The 19,576-nt window shown below is 36.7% G+C and overlaps 1 protein-coding gene across 4 annotated transcripts in view; it reads right to left on the bottom strand.

Annotated features, from left to right (window-relative positions):
- Nucleotides 1-19,576, bottom strand: part of efnb3b (ephrin-B3b) — an 888,832-nt gene that overhangs the window by 752,819 nt on the left and 116,437 nt on the right. The window contains 3 exon segments of one of the 4 annotated variants that reach the window (NM_131806.1): nucleotides 6,301-6,722; nucleotides 14,681-14,749; nucleotides 17,019-17,111. In NM_131806.1, the coding sequence (NP_571881.1) occupies nucleotides 6,301-6,722; nucleotides 14,681-14,749; nucleotides 17,019-17,111 (584 nt within the window). 4 annotated transcript variants of the gene reach the window in all.

Here is a 19,576-nt window from a genome sequence, read left to right as displayed (position 1 = left end):
TTAAATGTATCAACTAAATGTTTAAAATGAATCAGATTTGGGAAAAAATACAGTCACTGATGGATAGAAGACAATGCAGAAGACTTACTTGCGTATTTGTCATTGATCTCCGTTGTGTTAAAGAATTGTTTTTATTATAATAAGTTTATTATGTATTGTAAAACATATATATTGCATTATTTAATAAGATTAAATCTATTTATTAATAATATAAAATTAAGAAATATAAATTAAGAAATTACCTATGGCAACTTTAATGTAATCAACTTTAATTCAACCTACTTATGCAAAAAGAGCACAATTCTTGAGATTGTTTTGGGGAAAACTTGCTTTTTTATTTTTAATCCACTTAAATGTTTTAACAAATGATTTGGTTTGAATTGTATTGCACCCTGCACTTTTTACAGTGCATTTAATGTATATTCCTTCAGCCCATAGCCCTCAATCAAGTATGGTTTTTGGCCTTTGATAAGAAAAAGTATTTTTTCTTTTTCAGAGGATTTTCAAGTGCTCTCCATTTTTATTTTACTTAATAATCCTTTCAGATCTTTTTTTATTATTATTTCTTTAGTTGATTCCTCCTTTTTTGTGTTTAACTGGAAAAAGAGTAACCACTCTCCATGACAGCAATGACTTTAAATGGAGAGAAAATGGAGACCTTTGCTTAAACGCAAATATATAAAATTCTTACAAACTATTATTATCTGAGCCATGCAATCCATGTAATTTTTATTAACAAACATTTTATTATCTGATGTTTAATTTAAACCGAAGAAACTGGAAAAGAAAAATCTGAGACAGAGCTGAGAAATTCCCAGAGCAGAGATCGGGCTATAAAATGTTCCTCTGGGTCATTAATAGCATGCAGGCACATTTTAGAAAAATGATTACACAATAAACAAGACAGCAGAAGCCTATAAGGCCATTTTTAAATAGCTTTTCTTTCTCTCCCTTGTGTTTCAGAACATTCCCCTTCACACCTAAATCATGTTACACCAATGGGACAAATGTGGAACGGCGCAAGTGTTCCCAGGACAGCAATACACTCCTCGCCTCGGCATCACCTGTAACTGTGCGGCAACCTCAGAGGGACAATCCAGCAGATTTCGTAAGTTTTTCTAAAAATTGAAATTGTTGCCAGAAGGCAATGGTTGCTTTAGCAACTAAATGTAAATTCAAAAAAACCTACAGAAGCATCTAAAGGAAAGCAATAAAAGAAAAAAGAGAGATACAGTCTAAAATAAATAACACAAGAAAAGGTATTTCGCTTCATTTAAAGAACACATTTATCTCTCTACTTGCAATGGATGGTGACCGTAAAAGCCTGTTTACTCAGAGTAGATGAAATAACAAGAAAACCCGAGTGATGATAGAGTGGAACGAAAAATAAAGAGCATTAAAAGGTTTAGTTGGACGTTCAATAGATTCATACAAACACAAGTATACGTGAAAAAAGAAAAACAAGAATGCATTGTAAAGTTTTTTTGTGTGTTTTTTAATCAACATTTCTTCAAAGGAATGTATTAGTTGTTTAACCCTTTTAAAGGCATGTATGCAGGAGGGAAAAACAAGAGAGGGATCGTGATGGGGGGGAGATGGAAGGATGGACACAGAAAAGAAAACATCACACACAAACATGGTGTTTTACAAACGTCTGAACACATCACTGGAGAGGAATGGAGGTCTTTAAAGTGGCCGCCACCCGCTGGCTATTGGCACAGAGAAACACGTACACACAACTGAAGCGTTCCCTAAAAAAATACACACTTTGTGGTTCGCCCCCCGCATGTGTCTGCGTACAGAGTACTGGTCCCAGCGCTCATGGCGAAAGCAAGTGCACAAAGAACCGCTGGATGTGAAAGACAGAAGATGGACCTTTCTGAGGCCATGTTCCATAAACGAGACCTAAAAAAGGCAGGATGGTGAGAGAGAGTTTGTGTCTCCTTGTGTGTCACGAACTCAAACGCTCCTCTCCATCTCGTCGGTCCGTCTTTAAACGATGTCCATGTGTGTTTGGGACATTCGCACAGCAGCACGCACACACACCTATCCAAGTCCATGTGCACAGGGTCAGAGACATGGCTTACGCTGATTGTTTTAGTAAATGCAACAGAACTTGAACAGAAATCGAACGCTTAAATATGCATGAAACAGCCCACGAATACAACAGTGCCGAACGAACGTAACACCTCCACATTTTTAGGCAACTTGATATTGAAGTAACAAAATCCAAATCTCTGCGTGTAAGAAGAAAACATCCATGTGACAGGAAAACAATGTCGCTTTTTTTTTTTACCCTCACAGTCTTGATGCACCAGAGTGATACGAAACTAAATGCTTTTGAGAGACAAATATTGAAGCTTCCTAGGCAGATAGAAAACAGTAACAGATTGGTCAAGTCCCAGCGTCAGTCACAAATCACATCTGCAAAATAAGACCACCAACGTATTTGGCTGTGAATGGCTTGTTATTATGTGCATGTATGCGGCGTATTTCTTAGTGATAACATTCTTTTACACGCATACAAAACACACTGTGACAATGGCAGTGAAACAGAACACAATTTTTACTCCTGAGGCCATATTCTGTGCAAGAGTGCTAACACAGATGCTAATGCTTAAAAATATATGCTATATTGTTAAAATTGGTTTCCTTTATTTAATTAAATCATGGGCAGGATTTTACTAATTTGCTCTGTTGTTTTAGTTCATTTGGAAATGTTTTGTTTCTAAAAGATGTCTAATAGACCTCTAAACATAGTCATCTTGGCTAAAACAAGTCTAAATTTGGGCTGTCAGTGAAAATCTAATAGACGTCTAAGAATAGGCCAAAACTAGACTAGTCATCAAATAAGCAGATTGGAATGACTACACATAAAAAGTCTGTCTAATCTGTCTATTTGACCACTATTTGGTTTTGGGCTATTCTTAGATGTCTATTCACTGACAGCCCACATTTAGCCTTGTTTTGTGGCCAAGCTGTCTACGTAGATATTTATTAGATGCTTATTAAACTCAAAATTGTTTACTGGGGTAAGTCTAACTGTTTTTAGCGCAGCTAGCATATCAGTAGTATACTAGCACAGATAAGATGCAACATAAATAATGACCACGTTGATGTATCTAAAACGAAAGAACTTTTGAGGACAAATAATACATTTTTAGTCACAATAGATTCTCTATAAAGATGTTTTAATGCCACTTTAATGTTATCTAATGTATCTTATGCTAATCATTGTATTAAAGATGTCTAATAGACATCGAAACATAGTCGTCTTGGCGAAAACAAGATTAAATCTGGGCTGTCAGTGAAAATCTAATAGACATCTAAGAATAGGCCAAAAATAGACTAGTCATCAAACAACCAGAAATGAATGCCTACACTTATAAAGTCTGTCTAATCTTTCTATTTGACCACTAGTTTAGTTTTGAGCTATGCTTAGATGTCCGTTAGATTTTCAATGACAAATTTAGCCTTGTTTTAGCCAAGCTGTCTACGTTTAGATGACGTCTATTAAACACAAAATTGTTTGCTGGGGTAAGTCTAACTGTTTTCAGCACAGCTAGCATATCAGTAGCATACTAGCTAAAAAAAACTCTGGGAACAAATAATATATTTTTAGTCATAATAGATTCACTGTAAAGATGGTACTTTTTATGCTACTTTAATTTTACCTAATGTATCTTATGCTAATCGTTGCATTCAAGATGTCTAATAGACGTCTAAAATGGTTGTCTTGGCTAAAACAAGGCTAAATTTGGTCTGTCAGTAAAAATCTAATAGACGTCTAAGAATAGGCCAAAACTAGACTAGTCATCAAATAAACAGAAATGAATGACTACACTTATAAAGTCTGTATAATGTGTCTATTTGACATCTAGTCTGGTTTTGGGCTACTCTTCGATATCTATTCTCTGACAGCCCAAGTTTAGTCTTGTTTTAGTCAGGCTGTCTACATTTAGATGTCTATTAGATGCCAATTAAACTCAAAATTGTTTGCTGAGGTAAGTCTAGCTGTTTTTAGAGCAGCTAGCATATTACTAACATACTAGCACACATAAGATGCAACATAAACAATGACCACATTGATGTATCTAAAACGAAAGAACTTTTAGGAACAAATTATTCACTTTTAGTCATAATAGCTTCACTGTAAATATGGTACTTTTTATGCTACTTTAACTTTAACTAATGTATCTTATGCTAATCATTGCATTGGCACAAAAAAAAGCAGTTTCAGGAAGCAATAACATGTAGCTAAAAGCATTTGTATTCACATACTTGCACAGAGTGTGTTGCAGGCCTAAAAGAGCAATTTCATTGGCACTAACAGAGAAATACACACACAGCTAGTTACAAAGCTGCATGATTGTGTGTGTGTATATGTGTGTGTGTGTGTGTGAGAGAGAGAGAGAGAGAGAGAGAAAAGAGAGAAAGAGAATGTGAAAGAACAATGCTAATCACGGCATTTGTTGAGGTAACCAGCATGTATGCCCAATCAGAATGGCTTTTGATTGTGTTTTGGAGCTGCACATGTGTGTGTGAGGTGAAAATCACTTTACAAGAGAGCTTTTCTGTGTGCCATGGCCATCGTTGTTCTCTCAGTATGTGTGTGTGCATGTGTGTGTAAACGTCTACATTAAATTGAGACGTGTCCACAGATACTCAAGAATTTGCAACGAGTCTAGAAATATTTCCACTTCACTTGATGTGAACAAAAAAGAGCACTGTGTGTCTGTAAAAGAGTAATTCAGTGTGTCCATCTATGCCTTTCTTTCCCTCAACTGTCTCTTTTTACCTCAGAAGACCAACAGGCCTGCCTTTTCCACCATTTTCAGACAGGTTTATTAAAAACCCTTCCATCCCTCCCTTTCTCTATTTCTCCTTTAAGCATTTTTAACTTTCCTCCTCTCCCCCACCTCCCCCTCCCATATATGTTTTTTCTTTTAATGTGTGATTCTTCCATAGTTTCACAGTCTTTGTAGAAGCTTCCTCGCTTGTGCGTTAGCTTTCTCAACAGGCGGTGTTCACAATTCTTTTTATTTCACCCCCATCCAATTCTTCCCTACTTCCCGGGTTTTTTCCCTTTTTTCCAAGCGTCTTTTAAAAATAATAATAATAAAAAAAAAACTTTCTCGGATTGTTCTACCTCAACACATTCACAAACGAGGTCTAGCTTCAAAACTACATCAGAGTACAAGGAGCTATAAAAATATATGTGTAGAGCGGAAGAGACTCCTGGGAAAGAGGAAAACGAGGGGGAACCAAACAAACTGGCTTTCCGCAACAGAATGAAAGCATTAAATTAATTTACAACTCAAAAAAAGGGGATGAAACAAGGTCAGCATGTCATAAAAAATAGGAGAACAAAAATTAGGCCTAACAAACTGTAACTTTACATGAAAAAAAATCTAAAAATTATTTACTGAGTATTCATATATAATTATAATCTATGTGTCGAAAGCAATAAAAAAAACTTTTTGATGTTCGCTCATATTTTTGTGTTTTGGTTTTGAAACAGTCTAACAAACACACGCGCCCATGCTCACACTAACACTGTACTCAAACACTCACTCATCCACGCGCAAAAACACTTGCGAGTTGTACTGAAACATGCCGGTCGCGCCAGCAATGTTGGAATATTTATCCTAGACACTCACAAAATACACACGTTATTAAAATATACAAGATTCTCCACGCCACTACAGCTCCACCAATCCAACACACGGGTTTCAGATTACGGGACTGCAGCCCTGTGTGACGATTGGCTGAATCAATGGCCCCTCCCCCTTCCGAAGGAGTTTAACACAAACTAGACTGCTATTTGTGAGTAAATGTAGCATTCGAAGCCAAAGTCTGCGTTGTCTTCGTAGGTTCAGAATTTTTTTTTGTCTTTTAAGAGTCTCGCAAATACATCAGAAAAAAAGTTTTGATGCTTGTGCTCCAGAGCGCCCCCTAAAAAGGAGATAATGTTTTTTTTTTTCAGTCCTCCAGGAGGTCTTGTATATTTTTGAACTTTTCCCCATGTGGGACGTCAGAAAGGAGGACACCTTTACATTAAGACATCCTCTCTCCAACAAAAGGCCAAAGTAGGGGAAAGTTTTGAGGAACGATAGCACACACAATCAGACTCACTCGACCATGAGTGGTCAGCGTATCGGAGAAATGTGTGTGAAGGTAAAGGTATCTGATCTACGGGGATGCAGACGGTGAGGGGCGGGGCTTGGAGGCGGGGTTTAGGTAGTCGTTTAAGGTGGGTGTGGTTATAGCAGATGTTTTCAGTAAGGTGGTCTCCGGTTCTCATACTTTATAATAGATGTTGGCGGGACTCTGAGGAGGCATCTCCTGTACGATGTAGACCGGATGGCCGTAGTCCCCGCTCACTTTCTCGTAGTGCGGGCAGTAGGCGGAGTCAGAAGTCCGCAGTGGGATGATGATGTCGCTAGGCTCTGAGCCGTTGTTGTTGCCGCCCCCTACGCCCCCGCCACATCCCCGTTTGGGTGAGGTCAGAGAGGAGAGGGACAGGGGAGGATGGTGCGATTCGGAATGTTTGGCGTGTCGGCGTCGGTAGCACACCACGCAGATCACAGCAGTGACGAGCAGGAGGAATGCTGAACCGCCAGCCGCACCGGCGATAACTGCGATGTTGGAGGCAGGAAGGGGGCCGTTTTCACCACCAGAACCTCTAGGAGGAATTTGCGGATGGGTGCTGTTTCCAGTACCTGGAAAACAGAGAGAAGATTTTGATCAGTTCAACAGATATAAAAAGACTCTATTGTTTTGACTTGGATATAATTAATCAATTTACACGGTGGCCATTATAAAAATTCTTTTTGAGAAAATGGCATTTTTTAGATATCTGGGTGATTTCTTTCAAACATTTATTACAGGTCAAAAGCTTTTTGTTTTGTTTTTTGAATTCAGCAAGGACACATTCAATTTAACAAAATTAGCAGTTAAGGCATTTATAATATTATTTTAAAAACTGTTTCCAATTTTTTACATGTTCTGTTTATCAAAAGATCTATAATATTTTATAATAATATGTCTATATTTAAATTATATGTTTATTTGAACAAATAAATGCAACTTTAAGGTGTATAAAGTAATACAGGGCTCGAAATTAACTTTTTTACTTGGTAGCACCGGTGCTCCAAACTTCAAATATTTAGGAGCACCAAAAACATTTTAGGAGCACCAGAAAAAATTTAGGAGCACCCACCAAAAATGAATGAGCACCGCTGCAAATTGTTTTTTAAGGGATTTATTGTATTTTAAAACAACATTAATAGGACTGACAAAAACCAGAAACAACTATCTAACTAATGCTGCAAAGACATTGATATTTGTGTGCAATAATTCCAAAATGAATGTCGAATAATTAGGCCATAGAATATTAATGATGATAAAAAATGACAATAATAGTAACAATGAATTCCATTTTTCATTATGATACTGCCTTGAATGTGCATGAATGTAGGTTATCTGCTATAAAAAGTCTGTTACTTTATGAAAAATAATTGTATAGTTTGCATCAAACAAAAATGAAGCATTGCAGTAAGGAATATTTATTTTGTACTGCTGTTTTTATATGCACATCAATTTAATAAATAATATTTCTGCTACAAAACAAACAAAAGATTATAATAAATCCTTCAATTCAATGATGAAAGCTGCAAAGCAGTCATCAGTAAATAAATATAAAAATAATAAACACCTCAAAAAAAGAATAGACAAAAGAAAGAAAGTAAAGTCTCACTTCTATCACTCTTTAAAAGTTTTGGTTTCAGTTTGTGTCAATTTAAAGGTTCCGTCTGAGCTCAGGATCTTCATTTTTCTGTGTTAGTGGAAAAGCAGGCGAGTCAGCCGACCCAATTTATGAGCAGGCAGAGCAGGATTCTTGCGCTAACCATCGGCGCAATACCGGTCTTTGTTATGAGCCGCAGTTTCAGTGTAAACTTATTAGTAAAGGCGAGCTCCTTTGGCGATGATGTACAGTATTAGATTTGACTTTTGGCGGACATTTGCGCTGAACACGCAGTGAATGCAACACATGGAGATTCGGGCACCTTCTCCAAGAAGCGCGTACTAGATTGATCTCAGCTGGTGGATCATTATTCACCACGTGACGTGTCATGATCGCTTTCATCTGCGCCTCAACTTTAGGTGGGGTTTGCAAACCTGTGTGCTTTAAGTTTTTACTCTTTAGCAGTTTGCATTTCCCGTGGTCATAAAAGCTCCTTCCCTGTCATCTGACAGCGGAATACCTTGAGTGAATGACAGCTAATATGAACCAATATAGCGGCAGGGAAGACCGATTCAGCACGTTTTTACAAAAAATTAAATCAGGTCGCACTACAACCATTATCTGCAGTCGCACTAATGCGCCCAAATATATTATGAGGTCGCATAGAATGGTCGCAATTTCGAGGCCTGTAATATATATATATATATATATATATATATATATATATATATATATATATATATATATATATATATATATATATAAACAGTATGTCTGATAATATCTTTTCTTCTGGAGAAAGTGTTATTTGTTTTATGTTTTGTTCGACTAGAATAAAAGCTGTTTATATATATATGTATATATATATATATATATATATATATATATATATATATATATATATATATATATATATATATATGTGTGTGTGTGTGTGTGTATAGACACTACAAAATGTAATTTCAGTTGACATTAAATAATGTAATCAATAACTAAAATAAGAAGTTAAACATCATAACTAATTAATTTATCTTAGTTCATATAATAAATAATTAAGATCTTATTGTTAGGCTTTGTTCTTTTCAAATAAATGATCACATTCAGTATTCTCTCACAGCACATTCTGACACAAAACAACATTTATGGCTAGAATTTCATAATGGGAAATTTAAAAGCTAAAAATATATAAAAATTGCAGTCACACATTCTCGCTTAAAGTTAAGGTTAGAAGAATCACATTACTCTGCAAACCGCTTGCTATTCCTCCTCTTAAATTCTAGAATGAGTCACATAACACTTCCTTGAATAAACTTCAACACAAAATTATTTCACATAAACACCCTAAATTGACTCCCCTTGCCTGGGCACAGGTTTCTAAAGTTCAGCGCATTTTGTCAGGGAAACTTTGAGAGCGTGTTTCAGGCAAACTTTCTGGATCGCATATGGTGATGACACCCATTAGTGAGATGACCACCTTTAACTTGTTCCCGTATTGGAGCGCAGACTCCGAGAAGTGCCCTCTGACACTTACATGAGTATTAGTCTGATGGAGCGGGTTCATTAGCGCTGCCACATCCTGCCCTCGAGCATCGCCTTCCTCCGTCTACCTCATCATCTGATGGGCTACTTAATGACTTTAACCAATCAAATGGAACAAATTAAACGGGGCCAGTCATCTAACCCTTTGATTGGCTTGCTCATGTCCTTTACAGATCAGACCGGACCAATTATAGACCGCCGTGTTCCCTCAAACTGTCAGAAATCGGTATAAAGTTTGGAGGATGTTGTAAAGTGCCAGACTTTTCTCTGAACTCGCTGACCAGTGACTCAGATCACAATGAGTCAAGGTGGATTGAGTTTCCGCAAAGGTATGCTTTGGCACAGGCATAAGATCCATCCATCTATCCATCCATCTGACTGTATGTCTCGTTCTATAGGTCATTATCCATCCATCCATCCATCCATCCATATAGATTCATATATAGATGGATGGATGGATTGCCAGATAGATTAAAACCAGAAGATATTTTAATCCGAGATTTCATCTATTTATCCATCCATCTATCTATCCACCCATCCATCCATCCATCCATCCATCCATCCGTCTATCCATTCGTCCATCGATTGAATGCTAAAATGATAGATAGTTTGACAGACAGACAGACAGACAGACAGACAGACAGACAGACAGACAGACAGACAGACAGACAGACAGACAGACAGACAGACAGACAGACAGACAGACAGACAGACAGACAGACAGATAGATAGATAGATAGATAGATAGATAGATAGATAGATAGATAGATAGATAGATAGATAGATAGATAGATAGATAGATAGATAGATCCATCCATCCATCCATCCATCCATTCATCCATCCATCCATCCATCCAGTCATCTAACCCTTTGATTGGCTTGCTCATGTCCTTTACAGATCAGACCGGACCAAGACCGCCGTGTTCCCTCAAACTGTCAGAAATTGGTATAAAGTTTGGAGGATGTTGTGAAGTGCCAGACTTTTCTCTGAATTCGCTGACCAGTGACTCAGATCACAATGAGTCAAGGTGGATTGGGTTTCCGCAAACATGTACGTTTTGGCACGGGCGTAAAACACGCAGTGTAAACCTGTGGTCAGCCACTGTGGTCTGGCAATGGAGACGCGAACCGCAACCATCAGACCAATGAGTTGAAACCAAAAAAAAAAAAAAGATCAGCCGATGAGAATTTGGATTTGAGCTGTTCGCAACAAGAACAAAACGTTAAAGCAACACAAATCCCAGACAAAAGCTCTATTCATACTGAACGTCAACTGCAAAAACCTTCTAAAATGAAGTGTTGTGTCCAATATAAATAGTTTCATAGAAGTGGCCTGTTTTTTGAGTATATATCCATGCTGAATATGTCCTCTGTATGAATAGGCCTCTACAGTACAACATGAATAATTCCTAATATAGCAATTTATTTTTTTTTTTACTGCTGCTGGAAGTTGTTTATCGTTTTTTTTTTTTTTTTTTTTTTTACCCTAAAAGCTGTTAAACACTCAGAGGACACACTGGGGAGTAGCAGCTCTAAATGCTCTCTTCTGTAATAAAAAAAACATAATAAATAACTTTTTTAACACATCGAAACACGAGCTGTGCTTAATGTGCTGCAGCTTTACACACTGGAATGGTGTATTTAGCCCCGTCTATGAACAACAGCTGAGAGAGCGCTTTAATAGATGTGGGATCTATGAGGCTATATTAGTCATTTATCTTTACATAACGGGATTACGGCATGTGGGAGGCATTTCGCTGGGGAAATGAAAGCCAATCTAAACGCTGTGGCTTGATTGGACTTTTTAGGATGAACCTGAGGAAGTGCAAAACCCCCGCAGTAGAGATGTGCTAGATAACCAGCACATGGTCATTCTCAAAGGTGGACTTTAGAGGCTTTTAAAGAGAAAGTTCAGTTGAATTGAACTTTAATTATGCTGTGTTTAAAACTTCAGCCTTGTCAAAAGTATTAACCCATGTATGAAGTTTTTATTCATTTTAAAAGATTTTACAAGCCAAGTTTTTCAGTTATATTTGGTAATATGCCTCAGTGAACCAAATTCATATACAGTATTTATTTGATTACATCTAATTTATTAATCAAATTTGTTATTATGGGATATTGACTGGTTCTCAATGACGTGTGATATTAAACAGGTTTGCTTTCTTGTACTTATCAGGGGTTGACTGTAAAATACTGCAGGTTTTTTTTTACTCTTCCATGTGTGAGCAAGTGTATAATAAAATACAAACTACATTGCAAATTTTAGATAGTACATTTAACTACCTTAGAGTTAATATTAACAATCCCTCCGAGTTTATATGGGAACCACTATAAAAGTGGTGAAATAACACTTTTAAAAAGAATTAACATTATCAACACTCAGAGAGTGTTAATTAGCAAACTCTTAGTGTAAAATATCTGTTAGATTTACAGAAAAATACCAGCAGCTGTGGTATTTTTCGATAAAAATGTGGAAGTTTTATAGACCTGTTTAAATTTACAGAAAATACTTCCATTTCATGAACTGATGTTTAGTTCACAAAATCATAGTTTAGTGCACAAAAATGTAAAGTCATTAAATGCATTAATGTGTTCATGTGTGATTGCAATTAGCAAACAGATTTTTACTGCATTAGTAACTACAAAGTTACATTTAAACAGAAGATGCAGCACAACATCAGATGCTCTCAGTTCATCTTGGGCTTGAACACAAACTCCACAATGGTGACACAAAAAACGTTTTGCTGTTTTTTTTTCTTTCTTGATTTTACAGAAAAATACCAGCAGCTATGGTTGCCAGTAATCTACTGTTTTTAACATTTTACGTTCATAAATTCAATCTACACAATATTTCTGTTAAAAATACATTCCATAGTCTGTATTTTTCATCGAACACATGCATCTAGTTTTACAGACACCTACAAACGTATTTTTTAAAGAATCATGTTTTGTTAACACTTACACTGTCTGTTGGCATTCTTTGCCAGTTTCAAACCAATTAATTAATTTTTTAGGTGCAAGTATGCATTATTATGAGGTGGTTATATGTATTTTTGAATTCTTAATATTTTTTAACATTTTACAGATCAGAGCAAACAATTTCCCAACTATTAAAGGGCAGAACCCTCCCCACCCCCCGCCCTCGCCCCACATTTTCATAAAATTCTTTCTTCAGAAGATAGGAAATACTGTAAAAAAATTTACTTGCTCCATCAAACATCACTTGGGATATCCATCAAGCAGTTTCAAGATCTCACTTTTTATATTTCACTTCACTTTCAGTTTTTGTGTGAACTTTTCCTAAGAAGGTAAACTAAAGCTCACTAGCAATGGGAAACGCAGATTAGAACGGTACAACGGGTTTGATTACACACACTCACACACACACACACACACACACACACACACACACACACACACACACACACACATTTAAAACAAGTCATGGAACAAATGACCATTGTGCTTGCTTAGTGCAGGACATGGCTGATGTTTCAGTCCGTGTGTGTCCGTGTGTGTCTGTGTGCAGTTGTGATCTCTACGGGAGACAATGAGAGCCCCTGCCGAGAGCGGGAATAATCGGAAATACAGGGATCTGTCTGCAGGCCCTCTCAATTGGCCCATCATTATTCTTGACACAATTCCTCTCGTTTTGTCTCTCCATCCCTCACTCCTTTCCTCCACCTCCTCCTTCGCTCCGTGTCTTTTTGACTGTTCGTGTTATTGTGCTCGTAATGACCTGCAGCCCCCAAACTCACCTACACCCTCCATCAACTGTCCATCTGTGGGTCTTTAATTTGTCATGTCGGTTTATCTATCTGTTTAGTATTCTATCATGCTATAAACAGATACATATATGGATGTGTGCTGCTGTTGTTTCTTTATGTCTACCTGTCGTTCTGCGTGTCTGTCTGTCTATCTAGCAATCTATCGTTTGAGCATTCTATGGATATGAATGAATCTATCTATCTATCTATCTATCTATCTATCTATCTATCTATCTATCTATCTATCTATCTATCTATCATTTTAGCATTCAATCGATGGATGGATGGATGTATGGATGGATGGATGGATGGATAGATAAAATCTCGGATTAATAAATCTTCTTGGTTTAATCTATCTGACAATCCATCCATCCATCCATCCATCTATATATGTATCTATATGGATGGATGGATGGATAATAACCTATAGAACGAGACATACAGTCGGATGGATGGATGGATGGATGGATAATAACCTATAGAACGAGACATACAGTCAGATGGATGGATGGATGGATGGATGATAGATAGATAGATAGATAGATAGATAGATAGATAGATAGATAGATAGATAGATAGATAGATAGATAGATAGATAGATAGATAGATAGATAGATAGATAGATAGATAGATAGATAGATAGATTGTTTGATAGATAGATAGATAGATAGATAGATAGATAGATAGATAGATAGATAGATAGATAGATAGATAGATAGATAGATAGATAGATAGATAGATAGATAGATAGATAGATAGATAGATAGATAGATAGATAGATAGATAGATAGATAGATAGATAGATAGATAGATAGATAGATAGATAGATAGATTGTTTGATTGATAGATAGATGGATGGATGGATGGATGGATGGATGGATGGATGGATGGATGGATGGATGGATGGATGGATGGATGGATGGATGGATGGATGGATGGATGGATGGATGGATGGATAGATAGATAGATAGATAGATAGATAGATAGATAGATAGATAGATAGATAGATAGATAGATAGATAGATAGATATATAGATAGATAGATAATGTCTCCTTGTTTCTCTCCTTGTTCTGCATTATTTTGTTTCTGAATGTCAAAGTAAAAGCAGCACAAGACACAAGGCTCCAGTCTCGCGCTCCCAAATGTCAAACCCGTGCAAACAAAGAGTGTGAGTAATTTTCTCATTCCATCATCCTACACTAATCATCCTCCTCTCCCTCCCATTTACTGTCTTTCTTCCTCTCAGGACCAACTAAACTCGGGCCGCTAAACTAATGGCATTAATAAGTCTCCGAAACGACGGCTCTCTCCTCCTCTCATCCTTTATCTTTCCCCGTGCGGTCATTACCCTCACCGCATTCTGCCTGCAGTCTGCAGCTCCGGGCCTCCACGCAGGACGCCAAATGGAGAAAAAGAAGGAGAAAATTGAGGGAACGTGAGGAGGAGAGAACAAACAGAAGGGTGGAATATATCAAAGAGAACCCGAGTGCCAAGACGCCTGTTTCTCTCCATCCATCTGTCGCTCGCTTCCCCTGTTCCTTTCGTTAGTTCTGTTCTTTTATTAATGTTGTGTGTGTTTGGGACGAGCCGTGTCCTCGTGATACCGAAGGCAGCTGTGTTTACCTGGGTTTGGGTTGTTGATACGGCCCGCGGAGTCAGGTTTGGGAGATTTGGCTGGCAGACCATATGGACCTGTGGACAAACCATTGAGAAAGAGCTTAGTAATAATAATGGTTCGGTTAACCTGCATACAATATCAGCATAACAAATACATGTCTGTATTCTGAGCTTTTCAATGCAGCACTGTGATTCATGATCGGTCATTCAGCAGAGGAAAATGTAGTGAGACATACTAAATGGTATTTTAGTTTTGAAAAGCAAGAAATGTATACTTTCATTCCGCAAGGACACATTTAATGGATCAAAACTGTAATTAACAGCGTGCATGTCTTAAAAGATTTAGTGCTCAAATAAATGCTCTTCTTTTGAACTTATATTTATTCAAGAATTTTGAATACAAAAAGTATCACATTTTGCAAATCAATGTCAAGTAGCAAAGAAAAAATGTACTTCAGAGTTGACAATAAACTATTAGTAATAATTGAGAGCTTCAGTAATATCTGAACAACAATTAGAGGCGTTGCTAGACATAAAGCTCAGGGGCACACCTTCAAAAAAAACTATACATATATATTATAAACAAAAAAAAGATATAATTATAAGTAAATAACAGCATTATTGTTATTATACAATTATTGTTCTAAATAAATATTATTCTAAATAAATGTAACTGGAAAAAAGTCTAAAGTCGCAACTGGAGTGATGCTAAGATAATTTAAGCAATCTTTTGCATGAATATTAATTTTATTAGAATGAAATTCATTAATTCGTTCATTTTCTTTTTGGCTTAGTCCTTTCATTAATCTGGGGTCGCTACAGCGGAATGAACTGCCAATTTATCCAGCATGTGTTTTATGCAGCGGATGCCCTTACAGCTGCAACCCATCTCTGGGAAACATCCATATACACTCATACACTATGGACAATTTAGCCTACCCAATTCACCTAGGTGGCACAGTGGCTCATTGGGTAGCTCTGTAGCAGGATCTAAGTTGCAGGTTCTAGTCCTGGCTGGGTCAGTTGGCATTTCTGTGTGGAGTTTGCATATTCTCCCCGTGCTCATGTGGGTTTCCTCCAGTTGCTCCAGTTTCCCTCACCGTCCAAAGACATGCGGTATTGGTCAATTGAGGAAGCTAAATTGGCTGTAGTGTATGTTTGTGTGCATGAATGTTTATGGGTGTTTCCCAGTACTGGGATGCAGCTGGAAGGGTGATACGCTGCATAAAAACATGCTGGAATAGTTGGCGGTTCATTCCACTGTGATGACCTCTGAGATAGAGACTAAGTTGAAGGAAAATAAATTAATAAATGAAAAAAAAAATACTTTCAAGCTTTTGGTGTCAAGCTAAATTAGTTAACACTAAATCATATACAAACATCTTCACATATAATTAGGGAGATAATATTTATAAGTCTAACAGCTATATTAGCAAATAAAAATAAATAAATAAAAGAGAGGGTAAACAATAGGGCAACTGTCCAACAAGTGTACAACTTTAGAAAACACACACAAATAAATGCAAACGTATAGAATATGGTATTTTAAGATGTTTCATAATAAAATGCTTCTTTTGAGGTGCGACTGCTGAGGTTACAAACACTTCAGACAGCAGACAGACATTTCACACAAACACATGGTCATCTCTGAGCTTATGGCGAGCTGTCACACTTGTCAAAATGCCATGACAGCCTGTGTGTGCGCAGACGCATCTCATCAGATATGGCCAACCGAAACGGCTTTTATTTAGATGACAAACAAAACAGACGTGACCTTTCAGCCACGAAGCAGATAACAACTACAGAGAGCGAGAGTAGGAAAAAAGTGAAACATAAAGGCATTTTTAAGGGAAAGTCAATAAATGTTTGTGGGGAAAAAAAGAAAAGAAATCACAGCCATAAGAAACGGGAAAAGAACGACAAAATGTTTCAAAGCCTTTGTGCTGTATTGAATCATCTTCCTTTGTGCAGTAGAGTTTGATAGGCATGACTGATATACAACTCTAAACACAAAACTAAACAGTCACGAGTGTGTGTGTGTGTGTGTGTGTTTGTGGTGTACTGTTACGGCTCAAAGAGTTGTGTCCACAGTCTGCTGGGATTCACTTACCACTGTTTTCCAGAGTTTAATAACGTAAACTAACAAGAGGCCGACACAGAGTATGTGTTGTGTGTAAACAAAAGCCACTGGTCACGAGTGTGGTCATGTGTGCCGCTGAGAGAAACGCTTTACTGAGCCTCCGCTTTCTGCAGATCCAGCATCCGTAACTGTTTCAGGTGAGCAACCCTCTGGCTTTGTCTGCCGATATGCTCCCAAGAGTGTGTGTGCGTGTGTGTTACTCACTCTGTCCCACTTTCAGCACCACCTTCATGCCCTGTGTAGCGCAAACTCCTCCTCTCATGCTCTCCAGCCCCTGACGCGTCCCGTCTGATGTAGCTGTGAGAGAAAAGAACAGATTTTTTTTTACTAATCATGCATAAGGAAGTACGTAAATGAATCAACACAACTGCAACAAACGAGTTCTTAATCAGTTTTTTAATTAGTGTTTAATGATTTGAGTTCCAGTAATGAAATGAAAACCTTCTAAAAAGAAAGATCTACATAAAAAACAATGCTTAAAGGGTTAGTTCACCCAAAAACTGTGGTTAATTACTCATCCTCATGTCAATCCAATTTCCTGAGACCTCCGTTCAATATAATATAATATAATATAATAAAATATAATAAAAATATAATATAATATAATAAAATATAATATAATATAATATAATATAATATAATATAATATAATAAAATAAAATATAATATAATATAATATAATATAATATAATATAATATAATATAATAAAATATAATATAATATAATATAATATAATATAATATAATATAATATAATATAATATAATATAATAAAATATAATATAATATAATATAATATAATATAATATTCATTCATTTTCTTTTTGGCGTAGTCCCTTTATTAATCCGCCAAAGTGGAATGAACCATCAACTTATCCAGCACGTATTTACGCAGCGGATACCCAATTCACCTGTAATGCATGTCTTTGGACTTTGGGGGAAACCGGAGCACCCGGTGGAAACCCACGCAAACGCAGGGAGAATATGCAAACTCCACACAGAAACACCAACGGACCCAGCCGAGCCTCGAACCAGCGACCTTTTTGCTGTGAGGCAACAGCACTACTTATTACGCCACTGCGTCGCTATAATATAATATAATATAATATAATATAATATAATATAATATAATATAATATAATATAATATAATATAATATAATATAATTTCATTTAATAACAAATTAATATTTTAGATTATATCCGAGGAACATGTCCTACATGAAATCAGATTGTTGAGACAGCAATCGTTCAGAAACGAAACCAAAAACACTCCCTATTGAACTGTAATCACTTTTGTGCACAAAACAAACTGTAAAAACAACTTTCTTCTCTTCCTGGTCAGGTTGTCAGTGTTTATTTACTATGGGCAGTACAACATATGGCCATTAGAGACGGTGGTGTAACACGCAGGTAGGGTTGTAACGGTATGAATTTTTCACGGTATGATAATAGTCTAAAACAATACCACGGTTTGACGGTTTCGCGGTATACGGTATGTTACAAATGTTACAAAATAATAGAACAGTGAAGCAAATTTGACTTTTTCCAAATAATATATTTTTGATTACTATAAACAACACCACTTACAATGAACAAATAAAAATAAGAAAATAATAAATAATGTGTCAAAGTCCAAATAAAGTCCAAATAAACATGGTGCAAATCCTCAGTAAAAAATAGATATAAATATTTACTATACTATAAATAGTTACATAACGAAACTAGATTCAATATGGAACATCCTTAGGTTTTATGTGCCAGCATGGATATGGTTGTCTATCGATATGGATTTGGATGTGGTTGTATGCAATGCAGACAAACAGCTGCATCTTCATTTGCGTCTTTTGAAAACAGCAAGAGCAGCAGTTCGTCTTTGCTGTGTCACTGTTTTGTCATGTTTCTGTGCTGCTGTGCATGCAAAAGTACTTAGTATGAGAATTATTTCATGAAAAACTTTTTTTTTTTTGCGTTTTATTTAGCCGCGCATAAATGTATGCCTATCTCTCATTCTGTGTTGTTCAAAAAGCTTGGTCCACAAACAAAAGCGAAACCTATGCTTATTGGTTGTGATATAGCGAGTTTGAACCAATCTGGGCATGAAGGAGGGACAATGCATCAATGTATCATGTCTGATTTGTCCGGAGACACAGTGACGAGCGTTTCTTTGTCAAATCAGCGTTGTCAAATTTTGATGACGTAACCGCACTGATTCCGGAGCCTCTGAACGTCCGTGAATGTTATGTGATACAGCACTGGAAAGCTGAGACTCTCTTCTTTATGCCAAACTTTGAATTGTATGAATCGGATCAGCGGATCAAAAGTTATTAAACATTTAAGAGCAATACTTATTTTTAGCCGCGGGCGGCTGTCTCGGTCTTTAAGGGTTAAAACCGTTGATATGCAATTGTTCATGGTATGATAATCGTGCACGTTCAAATCGTGGTAAACCGTCATACCGGTATATTGTTTCAACCCTACACGCAGGTGTCGTAATGCCCATAGTAAATGCACCTTGATGTAATATGGTAGTCAAAGGCAAACAAATTTGCATTTACAGTTTTTTTTTTTTACAGGTTTTGTACTTGAAATAGTAAAACATATTCTTATTTTGTGTTCCAAAGATGAATAAAGGGATTGGACAGCATGACAGCGAGTAATTAATGACAGAATTTTTTATTTTGGGGTTTCTTTTGGGAATTTTCACCTTGCTTCAGTACCTGTAGATTGTCTTATGAATCTGGATATAAGACTGGATATAAA

This window comes from Danio rerio, chromosome 7 (assembly GCF_049306965.1).
Source record: "Danio rerio strain Tuebingen ecotype United States chromosome 7, GRCz12tu, whole genome shotgun sequence".
NCBI classification, from domain to species: Eukaryota; Metazoa; Chordata; class Actinopteri; order Cypriniformes; family Danionidae; genus Danio; species Danio rerio.
Note: the sequence above shows the minus strand (reverse complement) of the source record. Positions and strands in the feature narration are given on the sequence as shown.